The sequence below is a fragment of the Antrostomus carolinensis genome, unplaced genomic scaffold (assembly GCF_000700745.2).
Source record: "Antrostomus carolinensis isolate BGI_N321 unplaced genomic scaffold, ASM70074v2 scaffold3018, whole genome shotgun sequence".
NCBI lineage: Eukaryota > Metazoa > Chordata > Aves > Caprimulgiformes > Caprimulgidae > Antrostomus > Antrostomus carolinensis.
The window spans coordinates 18,111-36,868 of NW_010333506.1; the positions used below are offsets into that span (position 1 = coordinate 18,111).

An 18,758-nucleotide genomic window follows, 5' to 3' on the forward strand; every position below is an offset into this window, starting at 1 on the left:
GATTGAACAGGGGTATGGAAAGGAGTAGTAAAAATTATTTCAGAATTGTCTTTGCTCTTGAGGCAGCAATCAAAAAAGCAGAACTCCTACAGAGTTCTGCTTATAGCTTAAGCATGTTTTTCACCATGTGTTCATTCCTTCATTGAAACCTAGTCAATCCTCTTTTTCCCCACAGTGCAAAAGATTGAAATGCACTGAACTTTAAATCTAGGAAATGGTTGTTAAGGATGAGGGGTAGAGGAATCTCAAGCTTCCAGTAGTTGAGGTTGTTTGGTTTTGTTTCCATCTGCATTTCCTTGTTTTAGTAAAATCTCTTTAAAAAAAAATATGAATCAGCGATGAATTAAAACCTCAGAAATTCCAAGTCATCCATCAAGAATAGGAACAATTTTGCTAGTTTTCATATTACTAGGCTGTATTTTTGCTAGTGGACTTCTGCTTGTGTAGTTAAATTGATAATGTAACAGTGACACATTTTTCTATCAGTTCTGGTTTAGTGTAATAAACATGGTTTCATCTGTCTTTTCAGTGCAAAGAGTAAAGGTCTGAAGAAATCACAGATGATGGCTTCTGACGCTAGTCATATGCTGGAAGCAGCTTTGGAGCAGATGGATGACATCATCGCAGGTATAATAATGCTTTATTTTACACCAAACTATTTAGAGATTTAACTATGTTTGTCTTTTTCCTTCCTGCAATTTTTCTGTTTGTTTTTTTTTACTTTTTGATTATTATTTTCAATTGGTCAAGTTCTTTTGTGACACAGATTTCTCTGGTTCAACAGTTATGTGAAGAAAATTTAAAGTAAAATAAAGGAAGAAACCCCACAATTCCACTTCAGACATGTGAATGGAAGTAAGAGAGATTTATTTTGCTTTAATGCTATATGGTAACTTAAACACATCCTAATTCATGTGGTAACATGACTTGCATATTGCACATGTTCGGTTTTTATTTCAGTGTATCTTTGAAAAAAATTTTCACCAGTGATTCCAGTTACCTGGATATATTTGTATTTTACACCACACACACACGTAAAGATATACATAAATATGTATATATAATAAAATAGACATAATTTTATTTATTTATTAAGTATATATTTAAAATAGCTGTTAGCTACCTTCATGGCCTAATGAGTTAGAATGCATATCTTTTTTTTGACATTTATATCCAGGAGTGAAGCTATGAATTTCTTTTTACAAAGCTGTCCACTAGACAGGCATATGATACAAGACAGAATTTGCTGTCTTTTGGTGCTCTCATCATAAGGCAATTAAAAAATTTTATCTCGATATTACAGCATCCAAGAAGAGAAGTTGATTTCTGTGGTTAGGACTCAGTAGCTTGGCGTCTGTGCTCACAAAGTATGAGCTCTTTAAAAGTATCTGGGTAGGACCATGATCTCACTTGTGCACAATGTTACTAAAGCTTTGTAAATTTAAATAGTGAATCCCATGCTGTGACTTCATTTATTTTTTTTCCCCTAATGATGAAGAAGATTAAATCAGTCTCTTGTTACTGCAGTTGTGCTTCTTCCTACTCTTCTAGTAAAGCTTTCTATCCAGAGACTAATATGGAGCTTCAAATATGACCATCAGATGAGCCATGATTAGGCAGGAAGTCGTTATCCAGGATTTTTAGTTTAAGGAATCTCTAGATTTTTTTTTTTTTCTCATTTGCATATGAGAATTCACTTTATTCTAAATGTGCAAGTTTTAACAGATGGCTAAGATATGCAGAAGTGTAAATGTGTACCTTATTTATTATTTTCCACTACTAGAAATAGATAAGACATTTTAAGACAGGTTAAGTCTGTTCTGGTCGTTCTGCTCTAGCTAATGCTTTGTGTGTTCCAGAACTGTTTCTTCAATATTCTGATATGATTGAAGGACCAAATACATCTGCTGGAGCCTGTACTTGGGTACAGTTATTATCCCAATTCATCTCAAATTGAGGAACATAGTAATTATTCAAGTTTGATTTTCTCTAATTCAATCCAGTAAGCTTCTGTATGCAATTTGAGCAGGGACTGGAAAACGGGAATTTTCTCTTCTCCTGTATGGCAAGAGACAAATAAGGTAGGAAACTCCAGGGGGAGGACTGGAGAACTGTCATGAAACAAACCAGGACTGAGAGTCTTCTAACTGCAGATTTGTATATACCACATTATGCAAATATTGGACAAATCATCAGTGAAAATGTAGCTGCTCTTAGAGTACACTGGAAACAGCAAAAAATCAACTGTTCAGAGCTTGTGCTGTTTCAGTTCACTGTATCCAGATTCCATGGATATCCCTAGACAGCAGTGGATTCAAAGATTAAGGCTAAACTTCATGACTGCTGGAAACTTAAACTGATTAAAAAATGTTTCTTGTGGAGTGAGGCCTGAGTGGGTACTAGGAGAGCTGTGTTCTTTTGGCCTCAGAAACCTTTGCTTTAGGCACAAAAATAGCATTAATCACTATTTTAGAGAACAGAAAAGTCCAGAGACTTGCATTGGTTAGTTTTTGAAGCTTGAGTAGTTGTGTGTATATACACACACAAAACCAGAAGTCTTTCTGTTTAATGAGAAATATCCTGATTTCTTTTATTAGCTGTAACTATTAAAATATTAAGTTGTAGTCTCGTCCTTTAAGGTAAGATCTGGGCATGTAAATACATGTTACAAATACTTGCAGATTTGCAGTCCTACTCTTAGTCTTCTAATTTTAAAAGTCATGTACCTTACTTCAAATGTTAACATAGCTCATACATGATTCTGATTAATCCAAATAAAAAGTCTCACTGTAGGCTGTGCATCTCAGTGCAATACAAAATGTATTAGTGTTTAGAGTGCATGAGGGTAGGATTGTGAAGCAAGATTAACAAATTTAATTTCATTTGGCTTGATCAAATTTGACAGATAGGTCAATGTTCCCAGTGTTCCCAACTCTTTTATGCTTCAGTACATCTGTACTGATAACCCACCCTCATAGCTATATAAATTAGGCATGCTAAATGATTAGCCTTATTTAACTAAAATAGCAAAAAGGGCTAATGTGATTGTCAATGAACATGACTTATCCATTAGCTAGAATGACTTGCACTCCAAACAGAGGCTTGCTCTAAAGGAAGTGCCCCTATATCGGATCTGTCTAAGCATTCTTTATTTGAGGTGCGTGGGCATTGCTTCCCTCTGAGGTTCTTACTGACCAAGTAATTACTTTCCCTTTTATTCAGCTTGTACCCATTTATTAAAATGTATTTTTTAAAATAGAACTATAGGTTTTGATTACTTTTTCTTTGCAATATATCCCGATGAATTAAAATAATTTTGATTTTACTTTTATTTTATATCAAACTGCTTCTCTCTGTCAACAGTCTAGAAATCCATTATTTCCTTTGGTGAATAATGAACATAGTTGTAAGATCTAAAAACTCCTGTCATGATATCATAGTCTGCTGCAGCTCCAGAGTCTCTTCAAATTCACCAAGTAATCAATGGAATTACTGAGTTTCCTTTTAAACAGAGTTCCTGCAATTATTGCTTACTGAAAAATAATGAGAAAGTTAGACATGGGTGTGTACTGATATTTCAGTATTATTACTGAAAATTTAAAAAATATAAATAAGTAAAAAGTTTGTCAATAAGTTGTCCAAAAAGTATGCATGTTGCATGTTTAAATTCCCTTCTCTTGAGGTGGCAGAACACTTGTGTTCAGTTCATTGCTTTGGCTGTGTACCACAAACCCAACCACTTCTCACACCCTTGCTGCAAAAGTGGCTTTTAGAGGAAACCATACTTAAGAGATGAACAAGATTTTAATTCAAGTTAATATATTTTCCTCATGGGATCTATTTGCCAGAATTTGAAGGAGGACCTGTTTGTGGGGTTTTTTTGTGGTTCTTTTTTTTTCTTTTATTGTTCTTCCCCATCATAATTTTACTATGAAAACAATAGAATTCAAGTTCCAGAGCTATGGTATGTTCCTGGATGTGTTAAATTACTAAATCATCTCTAATTAAGTGATTAGAACTTGGATTAAAATGCAGGAGTGGACAAAAAATTCTAAGACTTTCATTTAAACCCCTTTGGATGAATTTTAGGTTTCGTGAAATAAGGTTTTCACTGAGTTTCCTACATAAATAGTGGGAAATCAAAGTATGTCCTAGTGACCTCATCCTTTACCCATAAACAGTTATATACATCATCACAGGATTCATTCAGAATGTAAGGACTAGTCTCACAGCACTTTAAGTGAAGAAGATAGACAACTTCGTTCTGCTTCATAAGGGACTGAAATTGTCCAGACCAGACAGAGAGCACTTAATCCTATTTTTAGTGGTGTGTGTTGGGGGGTGGGTGGGTCTTATTTGAAATACACACTGGATGACATGCAGCTGATGGGCAGTATGAGCCTTTTGTGATTGTGTAGAATGAGTAGAGAATAGCTTCTGGTTTTTATTTTCAATTTGCATCCTTCCAGATGGCTTTGTATTTTTATCACTTATGTCCTATTCAAGTTTCACAGTATTTTCAAATTCAAAATTTAGTTTCTCTAGTAAAGATGTATCACTTTTAACAATTTTAATACGGAGATCCTTGTTGAATTTCATTTTAGACCAATGAACTGACACGGACTATAGCTGAAATAATTGAGAGAAGCAGAATAATTTTAATAATGAGCAATTTATTTTGTTATAGATCAAAATAATTGAACAGCAACAGCTGTGCTGGTTTTCTTATATTTTCTAAATAAATTGTAGTTGTGTTAATAGGCTGTGCTTCAGTTATTATTAGTTTATTTCATTTTTATTTTCTGTTCTTTTTCAATCAATAATTTAAGTTTTTTTCTGAACAAAAGAAGTAATATATCTAGAGCACTTGTTGTTTATCTTGTTACTGCTATGCATTAATTAAGGTGAGCATTTGTGATGTTGTTCTATGCAAGAAACTATATAGGTGCTTTTTGAAACCACTAGGTAGAGCATATAGCAATAGAGATATGAAAAAAAGAAATCAAGTAATAAACTACTTGAAAGCAGGTGTTTGCTAGCAAATATGTAACTTCCTGTCATAACATTTCCAGAAAATTATGTATCAAGAATATTCTGTGTGTGGGGAGAAAGATCAAAATGGTGACCTTTAACCATCCTGGATATTAAAGGGGAAAATATAAAAACTTAACACAAATATTTAGGGTTTAGACCTATTGTAGTTCAATATCTATCTTTATTTTATAACACTTACGGCTCGTTAGGTGTTGACATTTAGCTTTACATACTCGACTTTGGAAAAGCTAATTAATTAATTCCTTAGATATTTTCAATAATAACATTCATAACAACTTAAAATCTATTAAAACTTAAAAAATACAGCAGTTCACTTTCTTTCAGTTTATTTAATCCATAATTTTTCATGTCATCTATCTGTAGTCTTTCTTTTAGGTTTGTTAACAGCATCTAAGACGTGACCTCACAAACTGTGCCCACACTTGAATAACCATTACAGCCGTTTGATACTGTATTTTGCAGGTGCTTTGCACACGCTGTAGCCCCCAAGACCTTGCACAAGTGTTCAGGTGCAATTTTGATCCGTGTTTTAGAAGTATGTGAAAATCATAGCAACTTGCATGTTGATTGCGCATGTGCAGCATTGTCTACTCATTCCTTGCCCAGGGTTGCCAGAGCAACCTGAAGTTTGGAATTTCCTCAATTTTGAGTTCTTAACCTTGCAAGAGGTCATTGTAGCTATTTGGGCTCCTGTCCCAAAACATATTTCCCATACTCTCGCTATCCTAAGCATATTTTCTCACAGATAGTGGGGATCTGAGTACGAGATACAGAGTGAAGACTCTGAATCTTGTTTGCAGTAGTGATGGATTCCCTCTGTAAAGAGGACAGAACTAGAGAATCTTATGGAGCTGAAAGCATTGAGAACTTATTTCCTATAGCACTTAATGACCTTCTACAACACTAGATGTTTAAAATCGTTTTGTATAAGACAAAATTGTCCTTTGAAGGTCCAAGTCAAACAGTGAATTACTGAGCAAGTTGGTCTTTGACTTCCCTTGCGTGTGCTCCTGCCTTTCCAGCAAAGCAACAAAATTACAAGTTTTCTTGAAGATAAGTTAAAACTAATTCAGAATGGAGAAACCTTTGCATTGAAATATGCTACTTTAAATTCTTTCTCTCTGACTGTACATAAACAGTTCTGTTATTATAAAACTACAAAATTAGTCATGACCTAGACACCTACATCAACTTACCAAAAATGCAGTACTATGTTGGGTTAATGCAAAACAAAATCCATACATCATAGGTATCTGTATTAAGTTTTGAAAAAGGATGGAAATAAAACAGAAATGTAAATAGTTGCAGATAAAATATGTAGCAAAGAAAGGCAGTTAAACCGTGATGGCTGTAACTCCATAGGATTGAAAATCTGAGACACAAAAGTTCTTTTGTGGTTTATATGATGTGATCTGTTTGTCAGTACATGAGTCACTCAGTTATTTAACAGGCTAGTGAACAGATTTCTAAGATTTAAATTTAAACAAGTTTTATCGAACATGGGTTTTCTTTAAATTCAAAATCATAGCTTTTCAACTTTCTGCTTTAAGGTGATTAAATTGATTTGAGTCTTTTTAAAAATCAAAGTACTGTAATTTTTATAAAACAAGATGCCTTTATTTCCTCACAAGCTGAATATTCTTATTTTCCCTATGCTTTCAGTGTTTCAATTTTTTCATGAAACATCATTCATGTTACCAGTAGCTTACTACAAACAGATTTTGTATTAAAAAGATATGTCTCACAACACTGTTTTAATTAGACTACTGGTTTCACTGGCCAAAAAATACACTTTTTTGTGTGTGTGTAAATATGGAAAAAAAAAAAAAAAAGAGACAAAATTGGTGCATGTATTTGTTCTTCTTTGTCTTTAATAAAATCTATTTATCCTGCTTTTGCTCTGAAATGGAGACTTGGCCTCAAATCTCCATCTTCCTTTTTTCACCAGCTGTAAGGCTGCTTAGCTTGTGTTTCTGGATAGGAGAGATCTTTTTGTTGTAGTTGTGTATACAGTACCTAATGTGCTGTACATCACATCTTAGAGTCTATAAGCGTGTAAAAGGAAATAGGTTGAGTAATTACATAGATAATTTGCATGAGAAATCATAGACAGTTCTTGAAAATTGTCTCAAGGATCCCACATGTGGTTAGAGCTCATTTGAAAATCATCCGAGCTGCATTAAACTTGAATCTGAATGTGGTCATTAACGTTTCTAGGCTTGGAAATTTTTTCCTAGGGCTTCCTGCTAATCCAGCTTAACAGTTACTGTTCCCTGTAGTTAAAGATCTAAAAGCAGAGATTTGTGGAGAAGCTAATATGAGCTATGATTCAAAACATACCATTTGTGATGTATTTTGCATTAGAGCATTAGAAGAAAGGATTGTGTGAGCTAGCTCTTCACTCCTTTGACAGAAGGCTTAGGAACAAGGAGGCTGAATTATGTCTCATCCAGACCTTACTACTAGTTTACATAAATTCACATTTTCAAGGCTATCTTCATGAGAAAAAGCGACTTGTGCTTCAAAGAAAATTACAGTTTGTAGTCTTGAAGGAGAGAGGAAGAACTTGGACAACCTATATGCTCATTGAGTAAAAACTCAGGTAAAAAAAAAAATCTCTAGCAGTGTAATGATTGACTGAAAGGCCAGAGAAAATGTATGTTTACAATTTTATTCTAACCATTCTTGGTCAGATATCAAAGTGTTACCCTTGAGTATTTCAGCTTTATAGAATGTCATCCTTACCTCAGTGTAGAAGTAGCTTTTGGGTTTTCTTGTGGGGCTTTTGGGGTTTTCTGCTGTTTTCTGAACTAAAAGAGTCGTCAGTTTTAGGAAAATCTCTTTTTAACCACTGATTATTGAGTTGTGTATTACCAGGAATTTTTTTCTAAAACTCAAGCCAGTTCTAGAGAAAAAAGACTGTGATAATAAGGATGAACGCAGGGGATCAGAAGTTTAGATGCAAGGAAAAGATCAGAAACAGTATCTACTGCTAAAAGTGAAGAAAGTTGGGTGATGGATGAATGTATACAATATAAACTGAGGAGAGCAGATTTTCAAACTGGCAAGGCTTTCTGCGTGTTTCTTTGCCTCTGCTTAGTAACTTATTTTTTCAAGCCACCAGTAGTGCTGTTTTCTGAATAGGTTATGTATTTGCTCAAAAGGACTGTTTCTTTGAAGCCATTCAGATAGTTCAAGGAACTTTGAACTAAAAATGTGCTTACAGGGTCAGAGTGTAGGAAATGTGTAACTTAAAAAGTTGTTTTCCTTTTTTTATTACTGTTATTTCTACCATACATATACTGTGCAACAGTGTTTAACCTCCTTCCTCCACTGTCTGTATATGGAAGCCAGAATTGTGCTACTTGGAATGTCTTAGTTCAAATACTTTTTTTTTTTTTCCTTCTTTCCTACTCCTCTAAGGTAGACATTTATGATGATTAATTCTGTTCCATTAGTACACTAGGAAACCATGGTGTCGAGTATTATATAAACATAATGACAAAAGATTCCCCTCTGTCCTGTTTACCCCTGGGAAAGATGAGGCACAGGAAGACTGTGACTTGCTCAAGGCTATAGAAAATGAGTCTTTTTGCAAGAGTTCAAACTGCACTCATTTTTGCTGAGTATCTATGAAGTTCTTGTGCTTGAACCACATTCTTCCCCACTTCAGCTATCTATAATAAAACTACACACTAATTAATTGCTGTTAATGATAGTGTATAATGGTAACATGTAGTGTTCTGTTTGCATTGTGGCATCTCTTTTTTTTCATCAGTCTGCAACGAGATCCAAATTCTTACTGTCTGGTCCTAAAACCTTAATGTGCTTTGCAGCATGGTGATGTAAAGGTTTAAACTAAAAAAAAAAAAAAAATTATTTACTCCTCCACACTTTTACTTCTGTTTTTCAGGGTGTGTTCTTGTCCCTCTGGTGAGCAATATATATCCTACTTAATATGAAACTACATGGAAAGCAAATATGAGAAGCAAGCCTGTGATTCATTTTAATTTAAGTAGTAAAACAGGAAGCTTTCTGAATTAAAATGCTGAGTTGAACCCTGCATTTCTGCATTTCTTTACCCAGTATAAAATGCGTTAGTTGTGTTCAGAGGAATTCTTCATTTTCCATTTTAGTCAGGAGAATAAAATGTACTACAGTAGCAATCCATAGCAAATGAGTTTAAAAGCAGTTTCACAACAGAGGAGTGTATGCATGTGTTTGACGGGAAGGTGTGAAGGATCACGTTCTCTTAGGGATGCACTGAGATCTGTGGGTAGCTCCTGTTCCAGAGAAGGAGAGTTACTCATGGGAGGGCTTTGTAATTTTTGTTGAGTACTCTGGCCCCTACCCAGCAAAGCAAAGCACTTTTAAGTTCTCGCTTAATATTTCTGATGCTAGTGACTAGTGGAATTTTGATTGCTGAAGCTAGAATCTTCAGCACATCTCAGAATTATGCCCTGTATTCTCAGCGTGATAAGGGTGCAGATATGGTTTGGGGTTTTGTTTGTTTGTCCTTCTGATGGTATCAGACACGAGTACATCCTTGTCTCACCAGTGCCTGCTTTTTGAAGTCTTAATACAAATCTTGAATAGTACTTTTATAGATATATGTGTGTGTGTGTGTATATATATAATTTACTTCACGGGTAATAACCTCAGTTGAAAGATATAAAATTATAAATGAAATTGATCCTTTCAGTCTCTACTTCCTTCATTTAATTTGAGTTGGTATTAATCAAAGAGATGTTTTTCCTTTCAAGTTTAATGGAACTAGTGCATATAAGAATTTACAGACAGTGCACTTGTAGGATCATTATGTCTTTATTCATGTAAGCAAACAAATACTGTGCTGTTTACTGTTAGCTAAGAACATTTTGAAGTATCTTTATTGTCTTCTGCAGTTTAAAATCCCATACTATTTATGCTCAAAATGAATTCCTAGTCATAAGTATGGGGTAAGTCATAAGATATACCAGCTTTTGTGAGTTGTTAGGTAGTTCAGGGAACATGAGTTTGCCATAAGGATGTTTTTGGTGATTTTCACTTGTTGCCTCTCTTTTCATTAGCAATGAATAAAAACATATTTCATTCTTCTGGCTTCTTTTTTACTTCTTATTTCATGCAGACTTAAATCGAGGAAAACTTGAGTCAGGAAAGGGAAGAGTGAGAAAAAAATCCTGAAAAATCTGAAATTTATTTTGTCTCAATCACTGGACATCAAGCTGGTATTCTTTCCCAGTAAAAACACATTACAACCTTCTAAATGTCCCTACACAGGACAGGACTGTCTGCAAGACCCACCTTAGATTACAACTACGGAAACTTGGCATGTGTGCCTTACACATGGACCCAGTTCTTGAGAGTTCTGAGAAATTCTGACCTTCCACTGCTGTGTAATATGTGAGACTTTGAGGATGCTTTAGAATTCTGCCAGTCTGAACAGTCAGTTGAGGAGCTTGGGATAACTGTAGCATGCATATGGTTTGTGCCTAGTCTCAGGAAATCACATAATATGTAATTCCTGGCTGGCCCTGCCTGTCCTCTAGCACTTGAGAGTTTTTACCTTTATAGAACTGAGTTTCTTAAGGGTGACAGTTCTTTCACTTGCCAAGATTAAAGATTATGTGTATATGGTTTTTCCCTAGTGTTTTGATAGAGTCAAATCAAATAAAGGCATGCTGAAATGTGTGAATTTCAGTCACTGAATTTTCCTACAGACTAAAATTATTTCCTGTAGAAGGTGGATGTTACTAATAATGTAGCCATGATAATCTATGGATGGCGGCAAGATGTGATACATAGGAAGGTATTTAGGCTGGTGAGGGAAGATGTCACCAATACTGTCCTCAAGAAGGTTACAGTGGAATGCATGCAAAGGCTGTATATTTGGTTGTATAAACTACCTAGTGTAATTAACTGAACTCCTGAACAATTGTTTTAAATCTGTATTTAGCTTAAATATTATGGCTTTTATTTAACACCTGAAGTATTGGTTGTGGGCCTGAAAATTTATGTGGTTTTGTTTGGATTGTGTGGATTTTTGTTTGTTTGTTTCTCTCTTGTTTGTATATGAAAGGTATTCATGTAAATAACCTGAAGACTGCTATAACAGAATGCTCCATTAAGTTTTTTCCCCCCTCCATATGTATTTAAAATTGTCAGCTCACTGAAGGAGTAGCCACCAAAACTGATTATGTAATAACTTTGGATCCTGTTTTTCTGGTATGAAAAGTACTTGCTAAGCACAAAGACAGGAAAATTTAGCATGGAATTTTCCAAAAGAGAGTGAGAAAACTAGTTTAAATGTCCTGATGTCACAATAACCAAGGAAGCTGTATCTTTAAAAGTGGCAACAATGCTACTTAAGAAGACAATGCCAGATTTCAGTTTGTGTGTGTATCTCTTTTGGAAAGTAAGTAGTGAGCTGCTCTGACTGAATGAAAAGATTTGAGAGGTTATATGATCCAAATGGCTCTTACACAATTTGGAAATCTGCTATTTTTAGTTGCTAGAGTTTAATACTAATCTGCATTAGGAAATACATGAACAGAAGCAACTAAGCTGTCATAAATAGCTGAGAGTATAGAAATACACAAGAAAGTATCTTTTAGTGGTTAGAATACTCAAATCCAGCAAAATATTTAGCTGATCGTCTCCTCAAAAGGAAATAATTCAGGAAGACAAGATTGATTTACAAGGTGGAGTTGTCTTGTGTAGCAGTCTTTGTAGCACCGGATATTGATGAAACTTTATCTTGGATGTGGTCTTAGCCAGAAATTAAGATGAGATCTCACTCTTGAGGTATTAAAATAAACTCATAAACGGCGGAAGTCAACAGGACCAAACAGAATATTCTGAGTTTGAAAAGAGGTTAAGACTGCATTAAATATTCCAGTAGTAAAAATAGGAGTCTTGCTTAAAAAAAAAAAAAAATAAAATCCCTACTACTAAGCCTTGCTAAACTTCAGAAGTTTCTAGGGATGGCTTTGCATTGTTTAAAACAGTTAAACAGAAAACCATGTAAATTGTACAGTGGAATTCAAACTACACAAATTTTTTGCAAAGATAATTGTTCTGACAAATTTTTTTCTGTTGTTAAAAGCAGTGGTTGAAGAAAACCTGGTTAATATGATTTCTAATTTTCCAAAAAGCTTTGAGTAAATTTAAGCATTCACAAAATGAGAGACAAAAATATTGTCTTGGATCAAAAACTGATTGAGATGGGAAACAATATTAGGATTAAATAATCAGTTAGTATTTTGGTTAAAAGCCAATCTAGGTGCAGAAGGCATTTCAGTGTAGTAGGACCTGGAGCGTCAGTGTCTTCATGTGTTGTATTTAGGTATTAGTTGTACATCAGGCTATATGTAAAATGAACATAATTTGTAATGTCCAAATCGTGGTAGATAAATAACCACAGCAGGCAAACTGACATGGATTAATGCAAAGTAGCGTGTATTCAAGAAGAAAATTTTAATTACTTGTATATCCAGGTTTCAAATTGGATACATCTGCTCAGGAAAAAAACTTTGCAAATCATTTTCAAAGGCCCAGTGAACATTTCTGTTCCTCTCATAACTAAGATTTAAATGATATTAAACACTGGAGTAAGACAAAGAATAGTATGGAGATTATTATAATCTCATTGTGTAGATCAATGATGCAGTCTTCTAAGGAATGCTATATGCTATGTATCCAACTTACACCGCTAAAGTATGTTACAAAATCAAAGGACTGAGAGGAGTCTCATATGAATGATCAAAAGCCTAAAAAAAAAATCTCCCACAAAGTCAAATAAAGGGTGAAAATATTGCTTATGCCAGAGAGAAGAGGAATGAAGACATAACATGAGTGCAATCTATTATGTACATGAGACAATGAATTGTAAATAAAAACCGTAAAAAGTAGAACAAATAGAAGTTTTCCATCTGACTAGTTCTTAAAGAAACAAAGGAATATTAAATGAAATCAAGGTCAGAAATTCAGGACTGAGAAAAGATAGCTCATTTTAGTGTGCATCTCCTTGAAACACAGGGTATTAAGACAAAAAGATTCAGAGATATTGGAATTTGTAGTATTTCTAATTCTTCCATCAATTGAGATATGTTTGCTATGCTTATTGTTCTTGAGAAAATAATATTGGTGCTGGAGGGCTGGCAGGAGCGAGGTGGTGCAATTTAGAGCACTTTTTGTAATTTAGAGAGCTGGCAAAGTTTCGTTAGCCATTTTTATTGTTAACTTTTTGAGGTTTCTTCTCTATGGGAGAGTTTTAAACCTGCTCAAGGTCACATATTTTTCTCATTCTGGTAACACGATCAATTTTCATCTAAGTTTCTTGTCAAAGGACTGCATCAATCTTTCTTACATTGCTTAACACTGTTCTCTGTGGGGACTTGTATGTAGCTGAGAAGTTAGTGACATCTCATGGTAACCATGGAAAATTACAGGTGATTTGTGGTAAGGTTTTGGTGTTTGTAATTTAAGGGACACTGTAAGTGTTCTCTAGGTTAAAATTCTTTTTTAATATGCTTGTACATACCTCTCACATTTAGTTCTTCAATGTTCATTATTTATCTAGTGACTAACTCAAGTATTTTTAAGCCTGAAATACTGATAATTGTCAGTTAGCATCTGAAGTCCAAATATTGTAGTGTGTAGTACCTGTATATCTGTCGCTTACAAAACAATTATATTAAATTATTGTCTCTCCTGGTTTTACTTGTTTTAGGTACAAAGTCAGCTACAGAGTATGCTAATGGTGGTTATGATATTGTGTCACCTGCTCCATCAGTATACTTGGGCACCTTTCAAATTTTGCATCTCCTGGAGGATCTAAAGATGGCACTGGAAATGCTAGAGGATCCTCAAGAGAAAGAAGCATTGCGAAATCAAATTCCGGGGGCTACAGCAGTGTGTATTCGGGAGTGGTTTGAAGAGAATATGGTGAGTAGTTATTTATAGCTTTTCCATTTTGTTTACAAACTGCATTGGTTCAAGTATTTTGATACTTCAATTATTTATATAACTGAAATCTGCATACTTAGGGAACTGCAGGAGATGAGCAATCATAGAAAGCTGAGACTATTACCACTTCATGTGCTGATTACTAAAGCAATGCAGATATAGGGGTATAAGAACTTGGTAAAAGACTTTATTTTGTCCTTGGTGAGAGAAAAGGTAGTAAAAATGAACTACCAAAAAAGTTACCTTTCCTGTGGTCTTGTTTGGTTTGGTTTTGTTGGTCCTTTGCTGGACATTACAAACAAGTTTATGACTAGTTATAAAACTTCTAATTTTTAAACCACCAATTTGGAGTATGATGGCATTATCTGTTGAAGGGAGAAATTCAAATTGAAATATTCTCCTATCCTTTTCCTCACTACATTTCCTTTACCTTAACTATTGGTATTATGAATCTCTAAAGTATCTTGTACATCAGGCAGTGGTGGTAAATGCAGGAAAGCTCTAGCTTCTGAATGTGAGACATCCATATTGGGATAGATAGAGAATAAACATTTAACTATATTGGAAAAGACTTGAGACTTACCAGTTGAGGAGCAGGTCTTCGGACAGACCTTAAAAAAAGAGACCTGTTGGATGTAAAGGAAGAGAAACAGCAGGTGCTGCCAGAACACTCCTCTTCACAGAACCTGTCACTGCAAGTGAACGATGGTTTCCTAATAAGTAAAAGCTATCTATCACTTTCTCAACTTCAGAAAAGTTTTCTAGATTAGTGGATTTTCTTCTGGCTTTGTCAATGCATGTTACTTTTATGTAATTGTAGCCTCTGGTTCAGTGTTTATCATCTGCTTTAGCTGCCTTATGCCTATCATAACTAACGTTGGAGAGGTAGCTGCTTTTGTTTTAACTTGACAACTGGTTTGTTGGCATTCTCCACAGAGTGCAGGTCTGTGACTGGAAAGTCCTGTTTGGAACTGTATGAGAGAAAAGAATGAGAATTTGGTACCATTTTTGAAAGCAAAAGGTGGAGGCAATGCTTAATTTGGATTTACAGTATTAGATTTTTAGTCCATATCCTCAGGCCAGCTCTTACTGAATTCCTGCCTTAGCAGAGATTTCAATGCTTTTTCAAAGCTTTGCAATAGCTAAAAAGATATTTTTCATGCATAAAGGACATAAATTTTCATAGCTGTTCACAGTAAAGTTGACCCTGAAGAGTTTGAATCTGGAGGTCTGGCTTTTGGCCTTTCTGTTGCAGAAGTACTAATTAAGCTAGCTTTTCAGCCCTGCAAGGAAGGTAACACTTGATCTTTTCACTCCTCACATTTATCTACATATGTGTATCTCATCTCTTTCATGGGAAACCAGGGAAAACAGAAGCCACAGTTCCCTCTCACAGTTGCAGTTTATGGATTTCCTAATAGCCTTGTCTAGTGCATCAAGAGTAATATTCATTTGATAAAGCAGTTGGGTAGTCTGGATTCAGAACCAACAGAACAGGGAAACTGGTGGCACAGAGTGCATTCTCTAGTGCAGTATGAGATCACTGTTCTTGAAATATTTTGCACTGTTCTGTATTGACGAATTCTGCACATCTAAAGATGTGCACAGGGAGTGCATAGTTTCTGTGACTGTTATTTGAAAATGGATAATAATCTGTGTATTTGTAGACTTTTTTATATGTTTAAAAATGCAAATAATTTGTAAGCATACACACAACTTCCATGGGTTTAAAATTTGGAAGAGCTTTCTCCACTGACAAGCAGTAGTTTCACTTGGAAATTGAGAAGAAATCTGATAAAATTCATCTCAGTTCAGTGAAATGGTTTAAACACATGAGGATTGAAGCACTTTACTGATTTATTAAGGACATTGATTAACTAGGAATCAGTCATAGTTTAGGCCCAGCCAGCAACTAAGCACCACACAGCTGCTTGCTTACTCCTCTGCCCCCTGGCAGGATGAAGGGGAGTATTGGAAGAAAAAGGCAAAACTTGTAGGTTGGGATAAGGACAGTTTAACAGGACAACACAAGGAGAGAAGCAATAATAACAATAATACTAATAAAAGAATGTATGAAGCAAGTGATGCACAATGCAATTGCTTACTACCTGGAACCTGATGCCCAGCCCACTCCCGAGACACAATCCTTCCTTCCCCTGGCCAGCTCCCCCAGTTACATACTGAGCATGACGTATGGTATCAGATATCCCCTTGGCTAGTTCCAGGCAACTGTCCTGGCTGCGTCCTCTTCCAGCTTCTTGGGAAAATTAACTCTCTCCCAGCCAAACCCACGACAGCAATACAACTTACTAAATGCTTAAGAAATGTTAAGGGATACCTACAAATTTCCAAATGGAGTTCTATAGCCAGTTCCAAAAAGTTAACATCACACGGTCACGCACACATATGCGTTCACAGTTCCCCTCTCATGGCTCGTGTTGGTTGCGTGAACCGCTTCTTATTTGGATGTGGGTTCCCCTGTTTACACACACCCCCTAAGGGACATGTGGGTGCTTTAGCTTCCGTGTTTACCCATGGAGCTCCCCAAGGTCTGCTAACCCATGTGCTGGTGAGCACGCACCCTGCAAGTTCACACAGGCACCCCTGAGGCGTGGGTCCCCAGTTCTCGCAACTGGTACCTGTCAGGTAGACATCCTTACACAGAAAATACCAGATGTTCTCAAGTGGAATTTGCTACAAAGTGTCTCTTCTAAGCATTCTCTCTAAAGTGTAGGCTAATAATTGAGTCCAGAGATTTGGAATGTATTTTAATTTTTGTATTCAACTGAAATATTATGTAAAACAATGTTTTATATCAGTAGCAATAGTTGAATTGTAACAAACTTGGGAGAGGATGGTAAACCGATGCTTTTGCGCTTTTTTTTAAGAACTATTATAGATTGAATTGGAGGGGATTTTCTTTTGTGGATGATTAATTCCACATCTGTTTATTTTTGGTGTCCATGAACCTTTCTTTGAAGCTGGAGGCTGCTCTAGCATGTGCTGAATAAGCCACTAGTTTTAGAGAATACAGCAACTGCTTTGTTTCTAACGTTATACAAGTGAGGTCGAAAATATTCCTAGCGTATCCTGATTAGGAATACTTTAGAAAGTAAAGATAAAAAAAAGCAATCTGATGTTTATTTTAAAAGCAGATAAGCATGCTCCTTTCAAAGAAAAGACTAAGTGTTATTTTGTGATTCTTCATTTAAATGCATGCTTGAAAATTGTATTAAAAATCATTGCAGCTGCCATCCTTAATCAAGAATGCAAACAATATGCCTTATGGAAATAATTTGAATTTGTGTTTTGCATCTGCCCTATATTGGCTTTTATGGAAAAACACAGAAAATGGAAGTCAGAAAGATAGCTCAAGACTAGTTCCTGCTAGATAGTATCAAACAGCAGCATTTAACAGCTAATATTTTGGTTTCAGCAGAAGTATGGAATAGAAGTCCCAGTTATTTTCTTGTGTGCTCCTTCTGTATTAGCAAACATTGTAACCTAATGCAGCCCTGAAATCTCTCCGAGGCAGAGTATGTTTATCCCCACTAGTTCCACACAGCAGTGCCACAGCAGTTCCACACCATTAGTGCCACACAGCAGTATTTGGGATTGCAAGTTAGAGGACAGAAAGTGACTCAACCTTCTTTGTATTGTTTGTACTGGAGTTTCATCTAGAAACTAGAGCTCAATTGTACTGGAATGGGAAAAATAACTTCTGCAGAAAATTGCCCCTTGGCCTTATAATTCCAGTAGCTTTGCAGCTTTGGTAGTTGCCACTTGGTGTGCTGGACTGCACCTGGTGTTTAAATAAATAAGACTGGGGTCAGATTTGAGGCACATTGGCTTATTACTGATCAGTCAGGAAGCTGCTGTGATGATTATAGAGTCTTACCTTCCTTCAGTTCCATAATACCAAACTATGGAATTTATCGGACATGAAATATCACCAAGTTGTGTTTTGTGGTTTGTTTTGTTTTGGTTTGTTCTTTGTTTTTTGTTTTGGTTTGTTTTTTTAACAGTTGTGTTATCTCCTTTGGTCTATCTGCTATAGGTGTGCATACCGAAGATGGGGGAAAATTTAGATATGCCTAGAGTGTGAAAACTTTAGACATCATGTTTCATACCCGATACTACCTTGTTTATTTCCTCTTTTGAAAGCATCTGCTTTATTCCTTTTTTATGGAACCCTTGGTGATGGTTTGGTGTTTCAGTGATTTGATGGAGCTGGATTTTGTGCTTATCCTCTAAAATCCTCTAAGGAAGAGGCACACCACTTGTAGAAGTAAAGGTGCGCTTTTTGAAAAGGCTTCTTTTTGCGTTTCTATGGTCTGGGATCTGTGAAAGTATCAAGTTCTTGAGTTTACAGTATAAGTGGGCACAATATCTGTGCTGACACTGCTTTAAGATAGATGAAATAGGTTGGACAAAGTTAGTGCTGAATTTGGAAAGATTATTACTATGTATCGCAGAATGAGGATTTAATAGTTGCTGTAACTGCACAAATCTGACAAAGCTAAGATGGAATAAAGCATCATTAATTATAGACTTCTAACTACTTAATAATGGTTTTAAAAAATTTTGCCTCAAAGTGAATGTCTGGAGTGTTTTTTATGCTTTACGATTGTAAATTCTTTGGCCTTAAAAACAACAAAAAAGCATGGAGATTATCATGGAGAGTTCATAGAAAACAATTTTGTGTATAGTTTCAATGCTTCTTGTTAAATATTTTA

General features: G+C 35.4%; 1 protein-coding gene across 1 annotated transcript in view; it reads left to right on the forward strand.

The window, feature by feature from the left end:
• The first annotated feature begins 557 nt into the window (after positions 1–557).
• The window catches only part of PPFIBP2 (PPFIB scaffold protein 2), an 83,911-nt gene continuing 65,710 nt past the window's right edge, over positions 558–18,758 (forward strand). Inside the window, exons 1-2 of the mRNA XM_029086456.1 lie at positions 558–627; positions 13,787–14,001. Of these exons, the coding sequence (XP_028942289.1) occupies positions 561–627; positions 13,787–14,001 (282 nt within the window). The 5' untranslated portion in view covers positions 558–560. The remainder of the gene's footprint in view (positions 628–13,786; positions 14,002–18,758) is intronic.